This window comes from Pyrgilauda ruficollis, unplaced genomic scaffold, assembly GCF_017590135.1.
Source record: "Pyrgilauda ruficollis isolate IOZ18807 unplaced genomic scaffold, ASM1759013v1 scaffold72, whole genome shotgun sequence".
In the NCBI taxonomy this organism is placed as follows: domain Eukaryota; kingdom Metazoa; phylum Chordata; class Aves; order Passeriformes; family Passeridae; genus Pyrgilauda; species Pyrgilauda ruficollis.
The window spans coordinates 1,897,460-1,916,050 of record NW_024529044.1 but is presented as its reverse complement, the minus strand read 5'-3'; the positions used below and the strand labels follow the sequence as shown (position 1 = coordinate 1,916,050).

The window sequence follows — 18,591 nt, the reverse complement described above, 5'->3', positions numbered from 1 at the left end:
CACTTGTCACATTGGAAACAGCCTCAAAACACACAGTGTCACCATACAACTTCAGAAACCCATACAGAGTAACACCAGAAAGCTTCAATCATCCACCCTTCTTGTTCTTTAGCCCAACCTTTTATACCCTTCATGTTCATGCATTGCCCTGTGTGCTCTCTGTGCCCTTTGGTGGTTGCTCAGCACACCTGGGCACTCCATGGCTCATTGCTGCCAGTGCTGCTCACCTGCTGCTCACAGCTGCACCCACTGGGGATGAGGCTGGGCCACAGCCCCATCCCAGTGACCCCAAACTGTGTGCTACATACAGCCGAACCCCAATTATCACAAACTGTGTGCCACACACAGCCCCATCCCAATGGCCCCAAACTGTGCCTGCAGGGGGCAGGGCTCTGAGGGCAGGTTTTGCCCCATGGTGGCCCCCTCTGACCAGTCTCTGTCCCTCTCCCAGGTCCCTGGGGCTGCTGCTGTGCTTTCCCCAGCCCTGGGAGCTGGAAGCAGCAGGAGCTGTGCTTTGGCTGTGCTGTAGGAAAGGGCTGGAGCAGCCCTGCTGCTGTCTGCAGGCTGCACAGAGAGCTCAGGCAGCCCCTGCCCTCACAGGCTCCCTGCAGCTTCCCTGCAGGGTTGGGTGTTCCAGGCGGGCACTGCAGTGCCACCCACGCGCCTGCCAGGCTGGCAGGTGGCTGCTGGCTCTGCGTGGTGGCCACAAAGGCTGGCAGAGGGACAAACAGAAATGTGAGACTGCTCTGAGCTGCCAGCACTGGGGCCAGGGCTCTGCCGTGCCCCAAGAAGAGGACTGTCAGCTGCTCCTGCCTGGGGACTCTCAGTACCCACGTTTAGATTCTTCAGAGTCTTGTTCAAACATGTTTTCATGTCCCTGTGGTCCAGCTGCTCAGCTCCTGACCCACGCTGGGGAATACCTGCCATGCCCACTGTGCCCTGGCTCTGGGAGGGGTGGGAGCTGCCTTGGAAAAACCCTTTCCCAAGATGCCCCCCGTTCTTGCCAAGCCCACGCTGAGGCTTTGGAGCAGCTGCTGTTCCTGCACACAGTGCTGCTGGCTCTGCTGTTTCCCTGCTTGTGCCAGGCAGGCTGTTCCTCCCTGGGGGATTTGCTTTTCCAAGCCCTGTGTCTTGCAGCTCAGGCTGTGGCTGCTTTAGGAGTTCCATCCACAGCCACGCTGGGGAGCACATGGTGATTCCTGTCATTGCAAATCCTGTCCTCCAGGGTCACTGGAGATCCCTGACTGACAGCAGAATGGCATGGACTTGGAATGGTGAACTTTGCACCAGTTCTGTGTTGTTGGGGTCTGGGAATTCCTTCTGACACCGAACCAGGTCACAGCCACTCTGTATCAAGCCTGGCTTAGGACTGTGTTTATCCATCTGCTGCCTGAAGTCTGATCAGCTGTAGGCACTGCAGGAAGGTCTCTGGAATATCTGAATCAGGATTAGATCCCAATATAACTCTTCATTCCTGAAAATTTGCATCGATTTCAGTAATTTATCACCATATTTCCTGCTATTAGTAACCTGGGGATGAATTGGTTTTGTAGAGGGTCTAAATTAAGAGAATTGCACCAAATCTGGATACAGCTAACCTTCAAATTCACCTTGTCATCTTGGCTGGGGCTGCTCCTGAGCTGGGAGGATGTGACACATCCCGTACCTTCGGGCCGGCGATATTGGCACGTATGGGCCCCAGGTTCCTCTGTTCATTCACAACATGACACTAAACACGAGCCCTCTACACACAGCAAGCAGGAAATATCTATTCAGTGTGTGTCCTCTGCTTCCTCTGGGCCCCAGCAAATCCCAGCAGAGGTTCTCACTTTTGTTTTGCTCAGTGTGACACCTTTTCCCCGCCACAGCCGCGTACGTGTGTGAAGATCTTTTCAAGTTGCTCCAAGTTTCTTTCCCCTAAATACACTGCCAGGAAGTGAGTAGAGATTACGTCCTGTCTTTTAAAAAGCTATTTTCTGCTGGAGGGAAACCAAAATAACTTCCAGCTACAACCCTCCAGGGCCATCTGTTGTAGGAGAGGAGAAAAAAAGGATGTCCCATGGAACCGTCCCCGCTGATAACAGCACGGTGATAAACAAACAGTTGGACACGTGCTCTGCAGCCACTCAGTCACTGCTCCCAGGCAGAATCCCTTCCCTGAGTCACTGGCCTGTTGGAGAGCACCCAAACTCCCAGTTGTACCTGGTCCCCAGCAAGAGGCAGTGGTTTAAGTGGTGGTTTGGTGGCTCCAGGTCTCTTGGTGGACCTTGAGCTCTTGTACCCAGCACTGTTGGCTGTCGCTGTCCTCAAGACCTAAATTGTTTCCTCAGCTTGGAGGAGTAGCTGAACTTATTCTGAAGAGTCTTTAAACCTTACTTTTGTCATGGTGTAATTTTATGGTCTTACTTAAATTGCAGACAGAATGTAAATTCTAATTTTTTTTTTCTTTTTTCCCAATTAAAGCTTGAAGAAGAATTCCAAAGAACGGCCAACATACCCAGAGCTTATGGTGAGTGTGGCTGCATCAAGCACTGTGTTCAGAGCTGGAAAGGGTCACAGTGAGGTGCTCAAGGCAGAGATTCCAATAGTGATGGTGTTTTGGAATGCTTTGCATCTCTTTTTTCATACCACATTGGGAGAACTGTGACACTTCAGAATCCTGGGAGGGTGGCTGCAAATCAGAGATGCTCTTTGAAATCCCAGCCAGGTGCTTTTCCACCTTTTTTGGAAATCAAGGGAGAAAATACATGTTAAAGCAGGTTATGGACAAGAATGAGGCTGTGAAGAATCAGTGAGGCTCAAATCCTCCTCTGGGGTTTATGTGATCAACTCAAACACCTCAGTGTGCCCCAGATGCTCCACAAGAGCTGCAGGAGCCCAGTGGCCAACAGGGCTTTGGAGAGGAGGATTTTTGGGCAGAGTAATTCCTGGATGCTGGGGACAGGGACGAGTCTGTGACTAATAATTCCGGTTATTGAATTTCATCTGCTGCCTAGAGACTGTTTACTGGGAGGGATAACTGAGGAGTAACCAAGGAGGAAAATACCAATAAAGGTTTGTGACAGGGGAAATATAGGGCACTGTTCTGTGCCCAGCCAGAGCTCTGGGCTGCAGCTGGCAAGAACAGATGTTTCTGCTTGGGCTCCACAGCTTCATGGCCCCTCTCTCCCCTAACCTTCGGGTATTGATCCTGGTGCTCCTAAAAGCTGGCGAAAGCAGGAGAGCTCAGGAAGTTGGTGCTTCACTCCTGGAGACATTTAATCCTTTTTTACTCTCACACAGTTCACAGCTTTCTAAAGGCAGGAAGGTGCCTAAAATTGTATTTCTGAGGATCCTGACCCTGCATTCCCACCCCTGTCCAGGGTTGTCAAGATCACCTGGATTAAGGGTGGAAACTGCTGAGGGATTTCTTTAGGCACTCATATTCCCTACCCCACAATTTTTGGTATATACATTCTGCCACCAGAGGGTCAGACCCACCACCACCTCACACCTCCTGCTCAGAGGTGAGAAGGTGCAGGTTTAAGGTGATTTTTACCTGCAAGTCATGCTGGAAATCCATGACCCTGGGTTGTAAGCAGTGAATAATTCCCATGGCATTTGGTGCTGGGCGCTGTAATGCAGTTAAACTATAAATAAATCTGATTGACACACAGCTTGCCCCCAGACTGGTTTCAAACAAAGAAAGGCCTGAGATGTATGGCTTTTTTAAAAAAACTTTATTTTTTGGGGGCTATATTATTGAATAAATCCATCTGTATATTTTAAGCAAACTTCTGAACTTTGCCAAATGGCCTTTTATCAAGAAAGGTTCACTGAAGCAGCTCTGTCTGCTGCAGCATTAATACCCATTGGCAAGGGAGTGCATTTCTATTGAATTAGCTTCTTGGATCACCCCTGCAGAGTACCTCAATGCTGTGGTATTTTATGGCTGACATGGATGTTGTGAGGTCCTGTGGTTGAGGATTGCTGTTCTGTTGGGGTTTTTTCCTCTCTCTTACAGCATTAAGTTGTGGTGCAGGATTGGACTTGTCATTTAGACCAAGACTGCTCCCTTGCTTTCCTGTGGAATTGAGGTTTCTCATGGAAAATGTGACTCTGTGCTATCTTGAGCATCAGGAAAGCTGATAGGGGAGCTTAATTTCATTAAAAAACCCCCTGCCCCAGGTGAAGTGGAGCGTGAAACTACTGCAGGAGCGGTGGTCTGCACACCCTGCCTGGCACAGGGCTCTGGGCCCGGCTCAGGCCTTGGCTTCCCTGGGGCACAGGGCTGGAGGGCATTGCTGCCACCCCTGGCACATCTTTGAGTGTCACTGTAGCTGTGCTTTGGGTGCCACTTCAGTGGGGTGTGCAAGCAGGGACGTCGTGCTGGGATAATAACAAGACATTGGGGTCACCTCGGAGTTATTCAGGACACTTCAATTCCTGTGACTGTCTGACCTAGGGAGACCTTAAATTTTGTCTGGATTTTTGCCTCAGCCCATTCCAGCCCTGCTTCCCACATAATTGTGCTTCCTCTTCCTTACTGGTGTGTCTTTGGATCGCTTCCCAGCCACTCTGAGCTGCCTCATCTTATTCCCTGGGTGACTTTCCACTCAAGCCCACCTTGAAAAATCTCTTTTCTTTGCTCTTCTTCTCCCTTCACTTGCCCACTGCCAAGAAACAGCCAATGCTCAGGAACTGAGCTGAGGGGCAGCTTGGAAAAACCCTGGAAACCCCAAATTACCTTTAAAAATCTGACTTGAAATGAGAGGGTTGGAAATCAAACCCTTGTACAGAGCAGCAATCACTGTGAGCCCTGGCTGCCTTTTGGGTCTCTCTGACACCCTCCATACAAATAAATCCAATTATCTGCCAGGACACTGGGTATCAAGCAGGGTTTTGGGGGTTTTCAGGTGGGGTCTCAGCTTGGTGTGTGTCTGAACCAACCAAACTGAATTGCTGGTCCTGGTGGAGAGGGGTTTTGTTGCTCTGGGGGGGATTTGGTTGTGTTTTTCCTCCTCACCCGTATTTTTCCATTGGTGCTGAAATGTCAGCAGGGTTTTCTGGCAGGCTGTGTCCCCACGTTGGTCAGGATGAAGCAGTTAAACACACAAGTGGGGATGGTTTTCCAGTTGGGATGGCTTTCCTGTGTGGTGGCTGGGGTGAAGGAGCCTCTCCTGCTGCGGGGAGGGGCAGTTCAGGGAGGAAATGAGGCTCAGGAGTCACCAGAGGCTAAATACACAGATAGAGCTGAGGGAAAACCACTGCAGCCAGCAAGATTTGCCCTGCTCCTGCTGGATGGGTAACCATGGTCTGGGGAGTGTTTTGGGGCACATGGAGAGGGTTTTCTAAGCCTTCCCCTTGCCTCCAGAGCTGCCCACTCAGCCCTCCCAGCCAGGGCAGGGCCAGGGGGGAATCCAGAGGGGTTCATGGAGCGGTTCTCCCCCACTTGCCTCAGCTGTAAAAACCCAATATTATGATGCTAAGGAGAAAACCTTCTTCACTATCTAGAGTGTTGTCTGAAAAGCTTTTTTATTCAGTGTGGTGAATAATAAACTTTGCTGGTTTTTCTCTCTTTGCTTTCCCAGCAACATCCTTTCTTCACCCTGCACGAATCCAAAGAGACAGACGTCGCCTCTTTTGTCAAGCTCATCCTGGGAGACTGAGAACTGGACTTGGAAAAGAATTGCCCTTCTGTGGACTGGTGGGTGCAGGGGAGGGGCACGTGGCAGGACTTGTCATGGAAGCACCAACAGAAAGTTGCCGTGTTTTGTTTTGTTTTGTTTTGGTTTGGTTTTATTCTGAGAAACCCCCGCCTCGCCCGAGTTTTTTTAAAGGGTTCTTTGGTATCCATAGTGACATAGAACGAGCTGGTTAGTGGAATGAATTTTAATAAGGTTGGTAACCTTAAAACAAAAAACAAAACAACAACAAAAAAATTTTTTTTTGAAAGAGTGATTTACATATTTAATGACAGTCAAGGTTCCTCTTCCTAACTTGCTCCTCATCCCCCTTCCCTTCCCCTTGAACCAGAATTTGCTTTGTCATGGTAATAGGTGCTATGGTAGTCATGAAGTTGTATGTAGATTTATATTTTGTCCCTTCCATTATTTTAATATTTATGTTAAGTGCTTGATGGAATAGATTTCTGTTTTATATGAGGATGAGTGCGTGGTGATGATGATGATGATGATGATGATGCAAAATGAGGCCACAGCAAGCAGCACTTGTAAGGCTTTGCTGGGGAAAAGGTGTCCGAGGAGAGGAGAGAGGAGAGGAGAAGTGTCCCTGATGTGGAATATATTTAATGTGCATCATAAAAGGAATTGATAAGAAGACTTGCAGCTCAGCTGTGTCAGGGAGGAAGGCCCTGGTGTCCCCTGTGGTCACCTCTTCTCCAGACACCATGCTCCAAGTCTGGAGCTTCCCAGCCCTGTCCCACACCCTGCCCTGCTGGAGAGGCAGGCTGGGAGCTCTGGGAGTCACTGGGACAGTGTCTGGGACAATGTCTGGGACAAAAGGCCCGGAGGGAAGGAAGGAGGCTGCCAGAGGAGTTGCACAAAGAAGAGGAAGAGGCTGCCCTGGTCAGTGCCCGCCTGCCCAGCAGCGTTGCAGTGCCCGAGGCTGCCTTGGGCTGGGGATGAGCTGCTTTGGGCCTCCACGGGAGCTCCTCTCTGCTCCTCGGGGTGAGCCAGGATCACAGGATGCACGGTGTGACACCTGTGACAAATGGCACGGTTTAGTGCTGGTTTCCAGGGCTCCTGGCACTGCTTTGGCAGCAATCCCTCCGTGCTTGCCCACAGGGTCTGGGAGTGCCAGCGCTGCCAGGAGCCCGTGCTGGCATGTGGGTTGGACTGTGTCCAGCCCCAGCTGGGATGCTGCAGGCAGCCAGCAGCACTGGGCTCTGCCCTGGGCTGCAGGTGGGACCTGCAGCCTGGGAAACCACACAGGGACACCACAGCCCACCCTGCCCAGGAGCTCCTTGCTGCTGGCCGGGTCCCTGGGGACAAGCTGCAAGCCAGGGGCAGGAGAAGGGGGCTGGTGAGGTGGGAGAGGAGCTGGAGATCCCTCTGCCCTCGGGTCAGTCAGTGTCTGGAGCAGGGGGCACGGTGAATGTTGCTGAGCCCGGAGCGAGGCCACTGGCTCCACATTAACGCTGCTTTGAGCCACACCTGCCCAGCTGCCTGAGCTCCTCTGCCTTTGCCCGTGGCTCCTTCCCCCAGCCCTGCCACGGGGCCTGCCTGTGCGTTCTGGGGAGGCTGCACAAGTGCCTCGTGCCCCTGCACCACGCGCTTCCGTCCCCACCCCTCGCTTGGGCACGGCCCCTCAGAGCCAGGTCTGACCAGAAACACACCCTGCTCTGTAGTGCTGAACCTGTGCAGGTGTCACTGACCCTGTGCACAATGTCACTGAACCTGTGCAGGTGTCACTGACCTTGTGCAGGTGTCACTGAACCCTGCTCTGCAGTGCTGAACCTGTGCAGGTGTCACTGATTGTGTGCAGGTGTCACTGAACCTGTGCAGGTATCACTGACCCTGTGCAGGTGTCACTGAACCTGTACAGGATGTCACTGAACCTGTGCAGGTATCACTGACCCTGTGCAGGATGTCATCTCACCCTGCTGTGCCAGGTTAGCAGCTCCAGGCTCTGCTGGTGCAGGGTGGAACAGTCTGAGGGGATTTTGGGAAGGGATCCCCTGGCAGGGCAGTGTTCAGAGCAGGGCTGTGGGCTGGTGGCACCTCCCGTGCTGGGGACATGCTGGGGACATGCCAACACTTCAGAGAGGCGCACAAAGACACCGCCAGTGCCTGGGCTGCCACTGTCACTGCCAGCACAGGCTGGGGTGCTGCAGCTCTGCCCTGGGCTGGCAGTGGCAGACAGGGGAGCATTTTTGGGATTTATCAATCCCTGTGCCCTCGGCTGCAGAGCAGGGCTGGCAGGAATCAGGGTGCCATTCACAGCTCGTGCAGGTTTGGGGAGGAGGTTCCCCTTGCCCAGCCCTCGGGGCAGGACAAGCTCCATGTCTCACCCTGTGCCCAGGGGAACCTTTCAGGTTATATTTTGTGGCGGGTGAAACACGAGGATGTTTTACTTCACAGTGTAATTTTAAGAGGCCTCGCATGGCTCATGATCTGCCCTCTCATATTCCATGGTGTGTGTGTGTGTGTGTTTTCTCTCTCTCACTTTCTCAGAGTCACAGAGCTGTTTTGATTGATTGTCCTCAGCTGCAGCTGAAAGTCCAGCCAGCCAGTTTATAGACTTGGTTCCAGCATCAATTCTCACTTTGAAAAACATGACATTTAAAACCACCCTTTGGTTTTCCTACATATGGATCTGATGCTTTTGTTCAAGATTGTTTTTGCTGCTTTTCCCCTGCAATATAAGTCTCATTTGGACACCGCATCTCCTTGACCTCAGAGCACCTTCATTTCAGTGCCATTGTAATTGACAGGTTGAATTTATGAGACACTGTCATGGCTCAGTATTAATAGCAGATATTAATGTCACCAGCGTTTTCCAATAGAGAATTAATGGCAGTGTTGTCTGCAGCTAGTAACCCTCTGAAAGGATTCCTCCCTGCCTCCACACAGGCCTTGCTTTTCTGCTTTCTGCTCTAATCCCTTCGTTTTAATGACATTACAACAGGGCACGCAGCAAATCCCTCCCCTTCCCTGCTCCTTCTCCATGACTTTGTTCCTTTTCAAGTCGTTTGTGTCAGCCCAGAGTAAGTGTGGAGCTGTCTGAGCATGGGAAGTGCTGTGAGAGGTGCCCAGTGCTGTCCCTGCATCCCTCGTGGTGGACACAAAGCTTGGCCTGACCCAGGAATTCCTTAGAGAGAAGCCTGAGCTTGGTGGCTTCAGCTCAGGGAGGAGAGCCACGGATTCCTGTGTGCCTCAAAGCCCTGCAGACCTGCAGGATGAGTCAGGCTCTCCTCTCTGCTGTTAAATTGGCACCTCCGTGAAGATGAAAAGCCTTTGGTTGCTGCTCAGATCTTTGTTTGGCCAGACATGCTCTGGGAAACCTTTCCTGAGAGCCTGGCCCCCTGAACAGCCCAGGGGTTGAGGCTTAGAGATGTTCTTCCCAAAGGTTTTCTGTGTTCACACAGCACAGGGCTTAGGATTGCCCCAAACTGGGATTTTTAGAGAAGCAGGTCTCAAATGCCATAAACCTGAAAGAACCCCAAAGCCAGGGAGCAGAGAGAGAGCAAAGCTGCTGGGAGCTCAGCACTGGGCTGTGGGCTGGCCCAGCTGTGGGTGGGTTTGCAGGGCAGGGAGGGCCCCTCCAGGCTGCCACAGCTTATCAGGAGGCACAGCCCATCCCCAGGAATCCCCAGGTGTGATGTCCATCCTCCTCTTCCCCCCCGTACAGCCCCTGCAATCCCCAGGGTGCTGCAGGCATTGCCATGGCTGGAGCTCTGAAGTGTCACTGGTGTGAAAGGTGTTTTCTGGGTCCCCAAGAGCCCTTTGGACCCTTAAATCTGAAAGAGGAGTTGGAGGGCATTTTCTGGTTACTGTTTTTAAACACCAGGTTCATGCTGCTGCACTGGGTGCAATGCCCATCTTTCCTGGAGTTCTTCCAGGTGTACAAACCTTGACACACATATCTCTGTACTGTATTTCTCTGGTTTTCCCTGACTTTTGATGAGTTTACCGGTGACAAGAGGCAACTCTGACTTGTTAAAGAGGTGAAACTTCATTTCTGGAGGCAGGTGTGGGTCCCTACTTGAAAAAATCTCTAAAAAAAATCTCAATTCTCAACCCTGTTGTTGGGCAGGTGCTGCTGGGGCAGTGCTGCTGCACCTTGTCCAGGTGGGAAGGGGCTGCCAGGGGCTGAGGGCACAGCCTCAGCTGGGATTTCTCCATGCTTGCTGCCAGCCATGTGTGTACCTGCACATTTCCCTTCTTCCCTCCACGTTCTGGAAGAGGAAATCCTGCTTGGTCAACACAGCATTGCTTCAGTGGCTGGTCTGGTGTGGTTCACACAAGATTCCCACCAGCTCCCGTGTTTAATAAATCTTTCTTATTCAAAACAACCCCCAAACTTCTCTCTCAGAAAAGCCAGCCAAGATGCTCCTTTTTTTTTTTTTTCCCCTTCCATCTTGTTCCTGTTAGAGGAACTCTGGGAGCCTGTCTTGGTGCTTTCACTCTTTCACATGCCAAAGATCCCTCTTAGTTACGCTCCTGCCAAACCAGACCTTATAGTCTTGCCTCTGAAACCATCCACTTCCCTGCTCCTTGGGGTTCCTTTTGTTGCTGTTGCTTTTTCATTGAATTTCCTAGTGTTTATTGACATGTCTATTGTTGAGCTTCCTGGACACATGCAGCTCTCTTTTTTTGGGATACAGGGAAAGACAAATAGTTGCCTTCACTTCTGTGTCCCTGCTGCTGGGGAAATACTGTCAGTGCTGTGATTGCTACAGATGGGATGGCTCATGTAGAGCTGGGGTCGTGGAGGGTGTAAACTGGCACTGCTCCATTGGCTTGGCTGGAGGAAGGCCAGTTTTGTCCAGCTGAGAATCTGTCCTTAGTGTCTAAACAGTTATTACACACTAATAAAGATTAATGATCACAAATCCCCATGGATTAGACATAAAATGGCAAGTTTTGCTCATTAATCTTTATTGCCATGTTATGGTTGTTGATGTTAGAGCAGGCTCCTCTCTCTGCTCTGGCCATGCCCAGAGGAGGGGGCTGAGCCTGGGGAGAGGAAGGCTGGACAGAACACACAGAACACACCAGATATCCACATTTCACACTCTGTGTCCTGCCCCCAGGCTCCTTGTTTCCTTCAAAGCCCTCAAGCAGCAGCAGAGGATGGATCCCAGAGCTTTGCCTGCTCCTCTGGCCTCTGCCTGGGCTATAAAACCCAGATTGTTTCTGGTGTGAAGGGAGCAGATCTCCTCATTAATATTTCAGCTCAGCCTTTGCTGGAGCAGATGGAGAATGTGAAATTTGCCCTGTGCTCTGCAGAGCTGGGTGATTCCCTCCTGGATCGTGGCTGGAGGAGTGGCAGCTCTGTTGAAGGCTGAAAGGACTCTGCTCCTTCACATAACCCCACTCCATACAAACAGTGGCTTTTGGCAATAAATAGGGCCAGAAAAAGCTGCATCTCAGTTTGAGGTGTTTGCAGATGAATAAACACAGCCAGGAGCTGCTGGTGCAGTGCTGCAGGCACAAAGGTCCATTGCTGGATAAAAGGAAAGGACTCTCACAGTGCAGTGAACTTTAAAGGTGGATTTAATGGCATGGGGACAAAATGAGTGCTCTGATGGGCAGCTGCTGTCAGTCCACTCTGCCAGGGAGGAGCAGGAGAGGCAGGACACAGCCTGAGCAGCCTGGCTGCCCTTGCCCTCCCACATCTTCCCTCAGGCCCACATTTGTGGGCACTGGGTCCCACTCATCCCCAGCTCCAGCAAGGGGAGCAGAATCTAAAACCCAAAGGAAACCCACAGGGAAAAACCTGCAGGTGACCAAGGCACGCTGCTGCTGCATGGCATTAAAAAAAGGGAAAAGCCTGGGAGAGGCTCTGGAGCCGAGAGAAGAGAGGAGAGGCTTTCAAGGTGGTCTCAACAGCTTAATGCTGAAAATAGCCCATTTTCAGGCCAGCAGGAGGAGGGTGTTCACCAAGGACAGCCAGGGAGCAGCTGGGGCTGCAGGATGGTTGTGATGTGTCCTTCAGAGCAGCCCTGGGATGCTGGAGAGCTCTGGGCCTCTGTGGACACCTTCATGTTTTTATTTTCATGTCAAAATATTTCTCATCTTTTTATTTTCATGGGATTTTACTGGCAGCCAGCAGAAAGGGGAAGGGGCCTGCAGTCCATGGAGTGCTTTGGGGGAGGAAGGAGCTGCCTGTCCTCTCCAGTTCCCTGCTCCCAAATTCCACAGCTGCACAGCCACCCTGCAGGAGTTTGTCCCTGCATTTGCTGCCCTTTGGGAATGCTGGGCAGCTCTGGAGCTGCAGCAGCCCTGCTCTGAGGTGTCCCAGCCCAGCCAGCAGCCAGGATGAGCCACAATCCCTTCCTCGGGAGCCTCCTGGTGTTTGAAGGACGGGGCGAGCGTCCAGCGGCCGCGAGGTTCTGCGGGGATAAGGCGGGAGAAGCTTGGAAGTGGAGATGGAAATCTCAAAAGCTCAGACGTCTTTTGGTCATTTCCAAAGCTCTCTGGTGTTGGCCAGACCTGAAAACCCTTCCTAGGAGTTTTATTTCGGGTTATTTTGATCTGGTACTTTCGCTTTTGGGCTTAGCTAAATCCAGGAAACTCGCAGTGGTGTAATTTTTGAATCAAGACTAAACACACCCCAAGTATTCCTGAACCCATCAGGAAAGCTGCTGCTTGGTTTATCTTCCAGGAATAATTCAGGCTTGAATTCAGTCTGGTTTTGCCCTTAGATAATGATTCTTTTTGAGGAAATAATGAGAGCAGGCCGTGATCTTTCCAAAAGGCTGTGACCTGACACACCAAGCCGTTCCAGGAGGTTGATGGAGATAAATTCAGTGAGAGGGGCCAATGTCTGGAGGCTGGAAGAGCAGCCTGGAGTATCCATGGCCTCCAAAAACTCACACAGACACATTTTCCCCAGGAATTGTGAGAAGGAGGTGTTGGGTTCTGCCATATCTCGGGATTTTTCCCTCTAGGAGAACCTTCAGCCATCTCGGGGTGTCCCAGAACACCCAAAAACCTTCAGCATCTTTAAGGAGTTGGTTTTTTTTTTCAGGATGGATACTGTGAAAAGTCAGGAAGGGCCAGGTGTCCTTGATTTGCACAGCCAGGATGAAGAAATGTGGATTAAGTTCCTGGTAAAAGCCAGAAAAAGTTGTGTTTAAAGATAAATCCCAGTCTCTGTCAGAGCTGTTGAGCCAGGATCGAATTTTCCCAAATCCAGGTACAGCTGCAGAGCTCCCCATCCATATTGAGCCCAAATTTAATCACAAATCCTGCATAAACACCTACAGCATGGACTCTGCCTTTTGGGGGGCTTCTTGCAGGCTGGGGCTCAAAATCCTGTATCCCCCAACCCAGGATTTGGCTCTGAATATTCCCTTTAAAATCCATGTGTAAAGTGAATTTCCAGGGCTCTGCCGCTGTTTTTATTTTGGTGAATTGAGTGGTTTGTGCTTGGTGAGAGCTGTCCCTGTGCCAGGGGCTGCTGGAAATAGTCACAACATCCAAAAGAGCTGGAATTCTGCATTTTTTAATAGCAATACAATGAGGGGAAGCTGCTAAATGGAGCTTCTTGTAAGCTGGAAATGTGTTGGAGTAAAATTTGTGATTTCTTGTAGGGGAAAAAACCCTAAACAACTCTCTAAAATTGTCCAGAATCTTAAATGTTAGGATTTACAGTTTTATTGGCAAAGATCCATGTTTATCATCAATATATGGGGTTTCTAGACTTTCTGTCTTAAAGTGTGAAGTCTGCTTTTTCTTGAGATGGTGGGAAACCTGTAACAAGGATATTTCTACATCATTTTGGCTAGGAAAAAAAACCCCAAACACCAAAATATGAGCAAAAAAATGGAAAAGCACCCAGATCCCAGTGGTCTCTGGTGTTGAAGAGGGCACATGAACATGTTAGGAAGGAGAGGACTTTCCAACCTGCTGTAATGCAAGTCCTTATTTTACTTTATTTTTAGGATTTTTTTTAACACTAACATCATTTGGTTGCTTGACTGTGAAAGTCTATGCTTTTCCATCCCCGTGGAAGGCTGATTATTCTTTCTCATGTTCTTCTTATTTATTATTTATCCGTTTCTGGTACTATCCAAGAGGTGCTGAAGGTATCTCCCAGCCTGCCCTGGAGCCATGTGGAATCCCTGTGGTATCTCCTACCAGCTGGGATGGCAGTACACACCTAATTATGATTTTAAATTATATTTATAGCAACTTAGATTATTTTTCTTTTAGTGTCCTGGTTTGCTCTAGAATTAGGGATGGGGATAAGGAATCTTGTTTTTAAAACATTGTATTTTTTGAGTTTTCTTTTAACATCTTGCTGGTTTCTGAAGAAACCTGCTCACTTTTATGTTTTTAGGAGGGAAGCACGAGGTGGGTTTCTTGTTCCTTTGAGAGGGGATTGAGTAGCACCAGGGTTCAGTTTAGGTGATAAAATGCTCTGTGTCACATCATTAAAACCACCCTGAATTCTGAGAAAACAGCCACTTTCCACCTGGAAATTAAAATCTGCTTGGTGACAAACTTGGTTTGTCCAAGGCTCGTGCCAGGCTTTTCTCTGTCAGATTTCTATGGAGTTTGCTGAGCCCTGGGTGGTCAGGATGGGCCAAGGCAGGGCTGGGGACAGCCAGGTGTCACCTCTGGGGATGGAGGACACGTCTCCTGCTGAAATAATGGAGAAATCCATCTGCAGGTCCTGCTCTCTAGGGGATGTTGAGGGGAATCCCTGAAGTGTGGGAGAGAATCAGGACTGGGGGCTCAAAACCCATCAGCTTTTGTTCTTTTTATTCCCTTTCTCCCCTTGGAAAGGAGCTTCAAAATCCTCCCCAGCCTTTCTGATAAAGAATAACAGAATCAGAGAGCCACAGAGTCATTTAGGGTAGAAAAACCTTTAAAATCATCGAGTCCAACCAAAAACTCAGCACTGCCAAGGCCACCACTAACCCATGTCCCCAAGTGCCACATCCACACATTTTAAGCCCTTCCAGGGAGGGTGACTCAAGCCCTTCCCTGGCAGCCTGGGCGCTGTGGTGCAGCTGTTTTCAGACAGCTCACGCTGCTTTTTCTGGGTTTTTCTCTTTTTTTCTGCTTTTTTTTTCCTGGTTTGTTTTCTTTCCCCAACGTATAAGAAACGTTGGGTAGCAGAATGTGGAATTGATTAGAAGTTCATAAAGCAGGGACCTCAGAAGGATGTGGGTATAAATGCTTTTCAGGCATCCGAGGTGAACTTTAAATGGAGCTTTGGCCCTCATTTGCTTTCTGCTTTTCAAAAACCATTTATGAGAAAGTGGAGCTGTCAAAGCCATGCATGAACTTTGCCTTCTTGCAAATAACTTGTCTCAAAGTAAATTGTCCAAATGCACAAGAAACTTGTCTCAAAGTAAATCCAGTAGCTCTACAAAGCTGGAATTGTGTGCATTAGAGGGTGTGAGGTGTGTGTGTGTGTGTGTGTGAGCATGTGTTGTGCTTGGGGGTGTGCAGGGAGTAACTCAACCATTTTGAGATTTACAAAAACACAATGCAAGTGCTTTTAGCAAAAAAAAAAAAAGGCAGTGTAAAATATTTATTTCTTGGCAGAAGTACATCAGACCACATCTCCCATCCTTTTTTTAATTGCTTGGTGTTTGTTTGTGTTGTCTCAGGCTTTGCTGGTTTCCTCTGCAGGGCTCTGTCACCTCACACAACCCCTCTCTCAGCCAGGCCACGGGGCAGCTCCAGCCCCTCAGGAGAGCCCTGGGGTGCAAGCAGTGAGCAGAGGCAGAGCTGGTGTTGGGTTAAAGGCAGCACAGTGCAACGTGGGTGATTTTCAGTTTTCAGCCTTGTCGAGGGAACTCTTTCCTTGTGAGACTCCAAAGCACCACAGCCTGAGGCAGCACCCGAGTCACAGCCTTGGGGAGGGTGGCTGGGCAGGCAGAGCAGCTTGGAGGGTGTGAGGTGGCACTGGCTGGTTGGCAGTGTCCTGTGGGCTTTGCCCAGGGTTTGGAGCTACCCTGTGTGGGATGGGCACTCCGAGCTCCCGTTCCCAGCCAGGTGCAGACATGCCAAGCTCACAGACGTGTCCCTGTGCTCCAGAGTCCCTCCGTGGTCACCTGGCTGCCCACCTGCACAGCTGCACGTCTCCTCCCTCTGGATCCATCTGCAACACTTCCCTGTGCTGCCTTCACCCATCTCAGTGCTGTTCCTCGTGCCCTGGAGATGAGCAGGGGTAGCAGAGTGACAGCAGGACCGTGTGTGTAACGTTTGAGAGGCTTTTACTCCATGGTGTTGCTTTAATGAGATGCTTTTAGGATCCATGCTGAACTGGTATTCTTTAACCTTCACTGCCACAGATTCTTTTTCCCCACCCTCTTCACTTCAATCAGATTGGCAAAATACATTTTGCTCGGAAAAAAAAAGCCCCAAACAACCCCAAACCCTGCTGATGGGATAAGTTACTCCTCTTTACTGTGCTTTGATTTGATTTCTCAGGATACTCAGAGGTTTTTCACTGCTGCTGAGAGGGGACAGTACACCTTTTTGGAGACTTCAACCACTGTAACAGTTTTCCAGATGTGTGTGTGCGTGTGCGTGTGTGTAACCCAGCACTGTGCGTGCGTGTGTTCTGCTGAATATCGTGTGCATCTCTGAAATGCTTCAAACAACTGCCTGGAAGTCAAAAACCAACCACCTCTTTCCAGTCATATGTTTGCCGTGACTTTTCATAACCACACTTGAAACTAGTGGTCTTGGATGGAAATATTCAAAGAGCAGGGCATCTTTATAGCAATGGTATGTCAGTCGAATTACGGGAAATGTACACAAAAATAAATAAATGAAATTTAAAAGTAACATTCTCTCAGCCTACCTGTGTTTCCCTCAGTGGAAGTGCTACCAGTTGTGTTGGGCTGCTTATTCCCATGGGAGGTTTTTGGGGATCATCTTACTCCCAACAGCTTATCATACATTACTGAAAGCTCAGGAATGCTCAAGCTGCTCGACAAGGATAATTGTCAGCCCTGCTGCCGCTGGTTTCCCTTTCCCTGCTCGGGCTGGCGGGAGCAGGCGCAGCCACATCCCGTCCAGCCCACATCAAAGGCACGGCCCGGAGGGACGGCAGCAGTGGCTTCCTGCCCCCAACCCTCCCAAAAATCAGCTTTTCCAGGGGTTCAAGGGGACCCAGCCCCGTGCCCAGCATTGCTCTGGGGCTGGGCTCTGCTGGGTTGGAGGCTCAGCACCTCCCGGCGGTGTGGCCCAAGGGTTGGGCACAGCTGCTGGGCTGCAGAACAGATGTGCTGCTTTGCTGCGATTCCCCAGGTCCTGCATCCTGCATTCCCCTGCCAGCCCCATTGCTGTTACCTGCCTTTCTTTCCAGGGTGGCTCTCAGGCCGTGCTTTTGTCCTGATGCAAGGCCAGCGTTCTCCCTGGGTTTATTGTGTGAGCCAAACCGCTTTGCTGGAGTGAAGTGTGTTGGGCTGGTCGTGCTGAAACATGAATCGCCGCTTCCCTCCTCCTCGTGTAAATAAAATTATCCTTCCATTTATGTTAGAACTCAGAAAACAATATCCCAGCTCCCTCTGCTGATCCTGCAGTCCCAGTGAGGGCGAGAGCACTGGCTGCAGAGCTGATGTGCTGCACAGTGAACTCCACAGAACCAGCCTGGTTAATAAAAAGCTTTGACAGGCACAGGTTTTAAATGCAGCTTTGTAATGCAATTATTTGTGTTGATGAAATGGCAGATGCTGTTCCCTCTGCCTCCCCTGCCTCTTTGATGTATGAAATCGTGAAGTAATTCCTGCGTTGTCGCAACTAATGTCACATGGAAGGGAGGAAGAGTGCAGGAAAAGTTGAGGTGTGAGGAAAATCAATGTTCATCACCTGGAAGAAGCGCAGAGCCTGGGCTGAACACTTTGGGATTGCAGCAGGAATACTATAACCCAGCAGTGGGAATGCTGGTGATGCAGAGATTGCCATAAAAGTGTCTGAAGGGAAGAGTTGCAAGAGGCACAGACCCATTTCTGAGAATCCTGAACTGAACAGCTGCTGAAGCTCTCCCTGCGCTGCACGTGCGTGTGTGTTCTGTTTAAAAGGAAGAAATTAAGAGCCATATTTTTATTTTATCAAATCAAATTACCCCTGTATGCTCAGAATATTTATGCATCAGTGCTTTTTTTTTTATTAGGGCTTTATCTCACTGTAATCAATTCCAAATACTAACCTATTTTTATCGCTGTAATGCAGCAGTAATTTATAAGATGTAGACGGAACGCACACGAGATGCCAAAAGCAATTTTATGGAGCCTCTTTTGTTGTCATCTACAATGCATCAGCTCTTGCCTTCAGCCTCCCATCAATTTAAAAGCCCCAAGATGGAAAAAAAAATAAAAATAAATAAAAAGGAGCAAGTACAGTGAAGCAGCTGCCAAGGTCTGGAATAGCCTGAGATCCGTGTGCACCTTTGGGATGGAGGTTGATTGAACACGGCACAATAATGAAAACCGTGCTGGGCTTTGTAATGCAATTATCTGGGTTGAAAATGGCAGATCCTGTTTCCTCTGCCTCCCCTGCCTGTTCCATGTATGAAATTGTGAAGTCATTCCTGCGTTATCCCAACTAACATCACAGGAAAGTGAGGAAAAGAACAGGGAAAATTGAGGTGTGAGGAAGAGAAGAGGGAAAGTTGGGGTCCTTGGGGCTGAACAGAAGTGCCCTTCTTCATCTTCTCTTTTCTCCTCTCCTTTGGGAGCCCTCCTGGATGGGCACTAGGATTGGCTTCCAGAGTGCAAATATGCTAATGAGCATTCCAGAATCCCCATCCCAGTTCTCACACCAACCAGTTGCCTTTGAGCAGCTTCCACCAAGCTCTTGTGTCCCTGAGGGACACCTGCAACACGAGCACCCATGGGTGTGTTCATGGCTGAGGTTCTCCAAGTCTTTCCAGTCAAGATCCTGCCCGTTAGACATC

General features: G+C 49.9%; 1 protein-coding gene across 1 annotated transcript in view; it reads left to right on the top strand.

Annotated features, from left to right (window-relative positions):
• The window catches only part of MAP2K6 (mitogen-activated protein kinase kinase 6), a 54,811-nt gene extending 38,333 nt beyond the window's left edge, over positions 1–16,478 (top strand). Inside the window, exons 11-12 of the mRNA XM_041485619.1 lie at positions 2,464–2,509; positions 5,571–16,478. Of these exons, the coding sequence (XP_041341553.1) occupies positions 2,464–2,509; positions 5,571–5,648 (124 nt within the window). The 3' untranslated portion in view covers positions 5,649–16,478. The remainder of the gene's footprint in view (positions 1–2,463; positions 2,510–5,570) is intronic.
• The last annotated feature ends 2,113 nt before the right edge of the window (positions 16,479–18,591 follow it).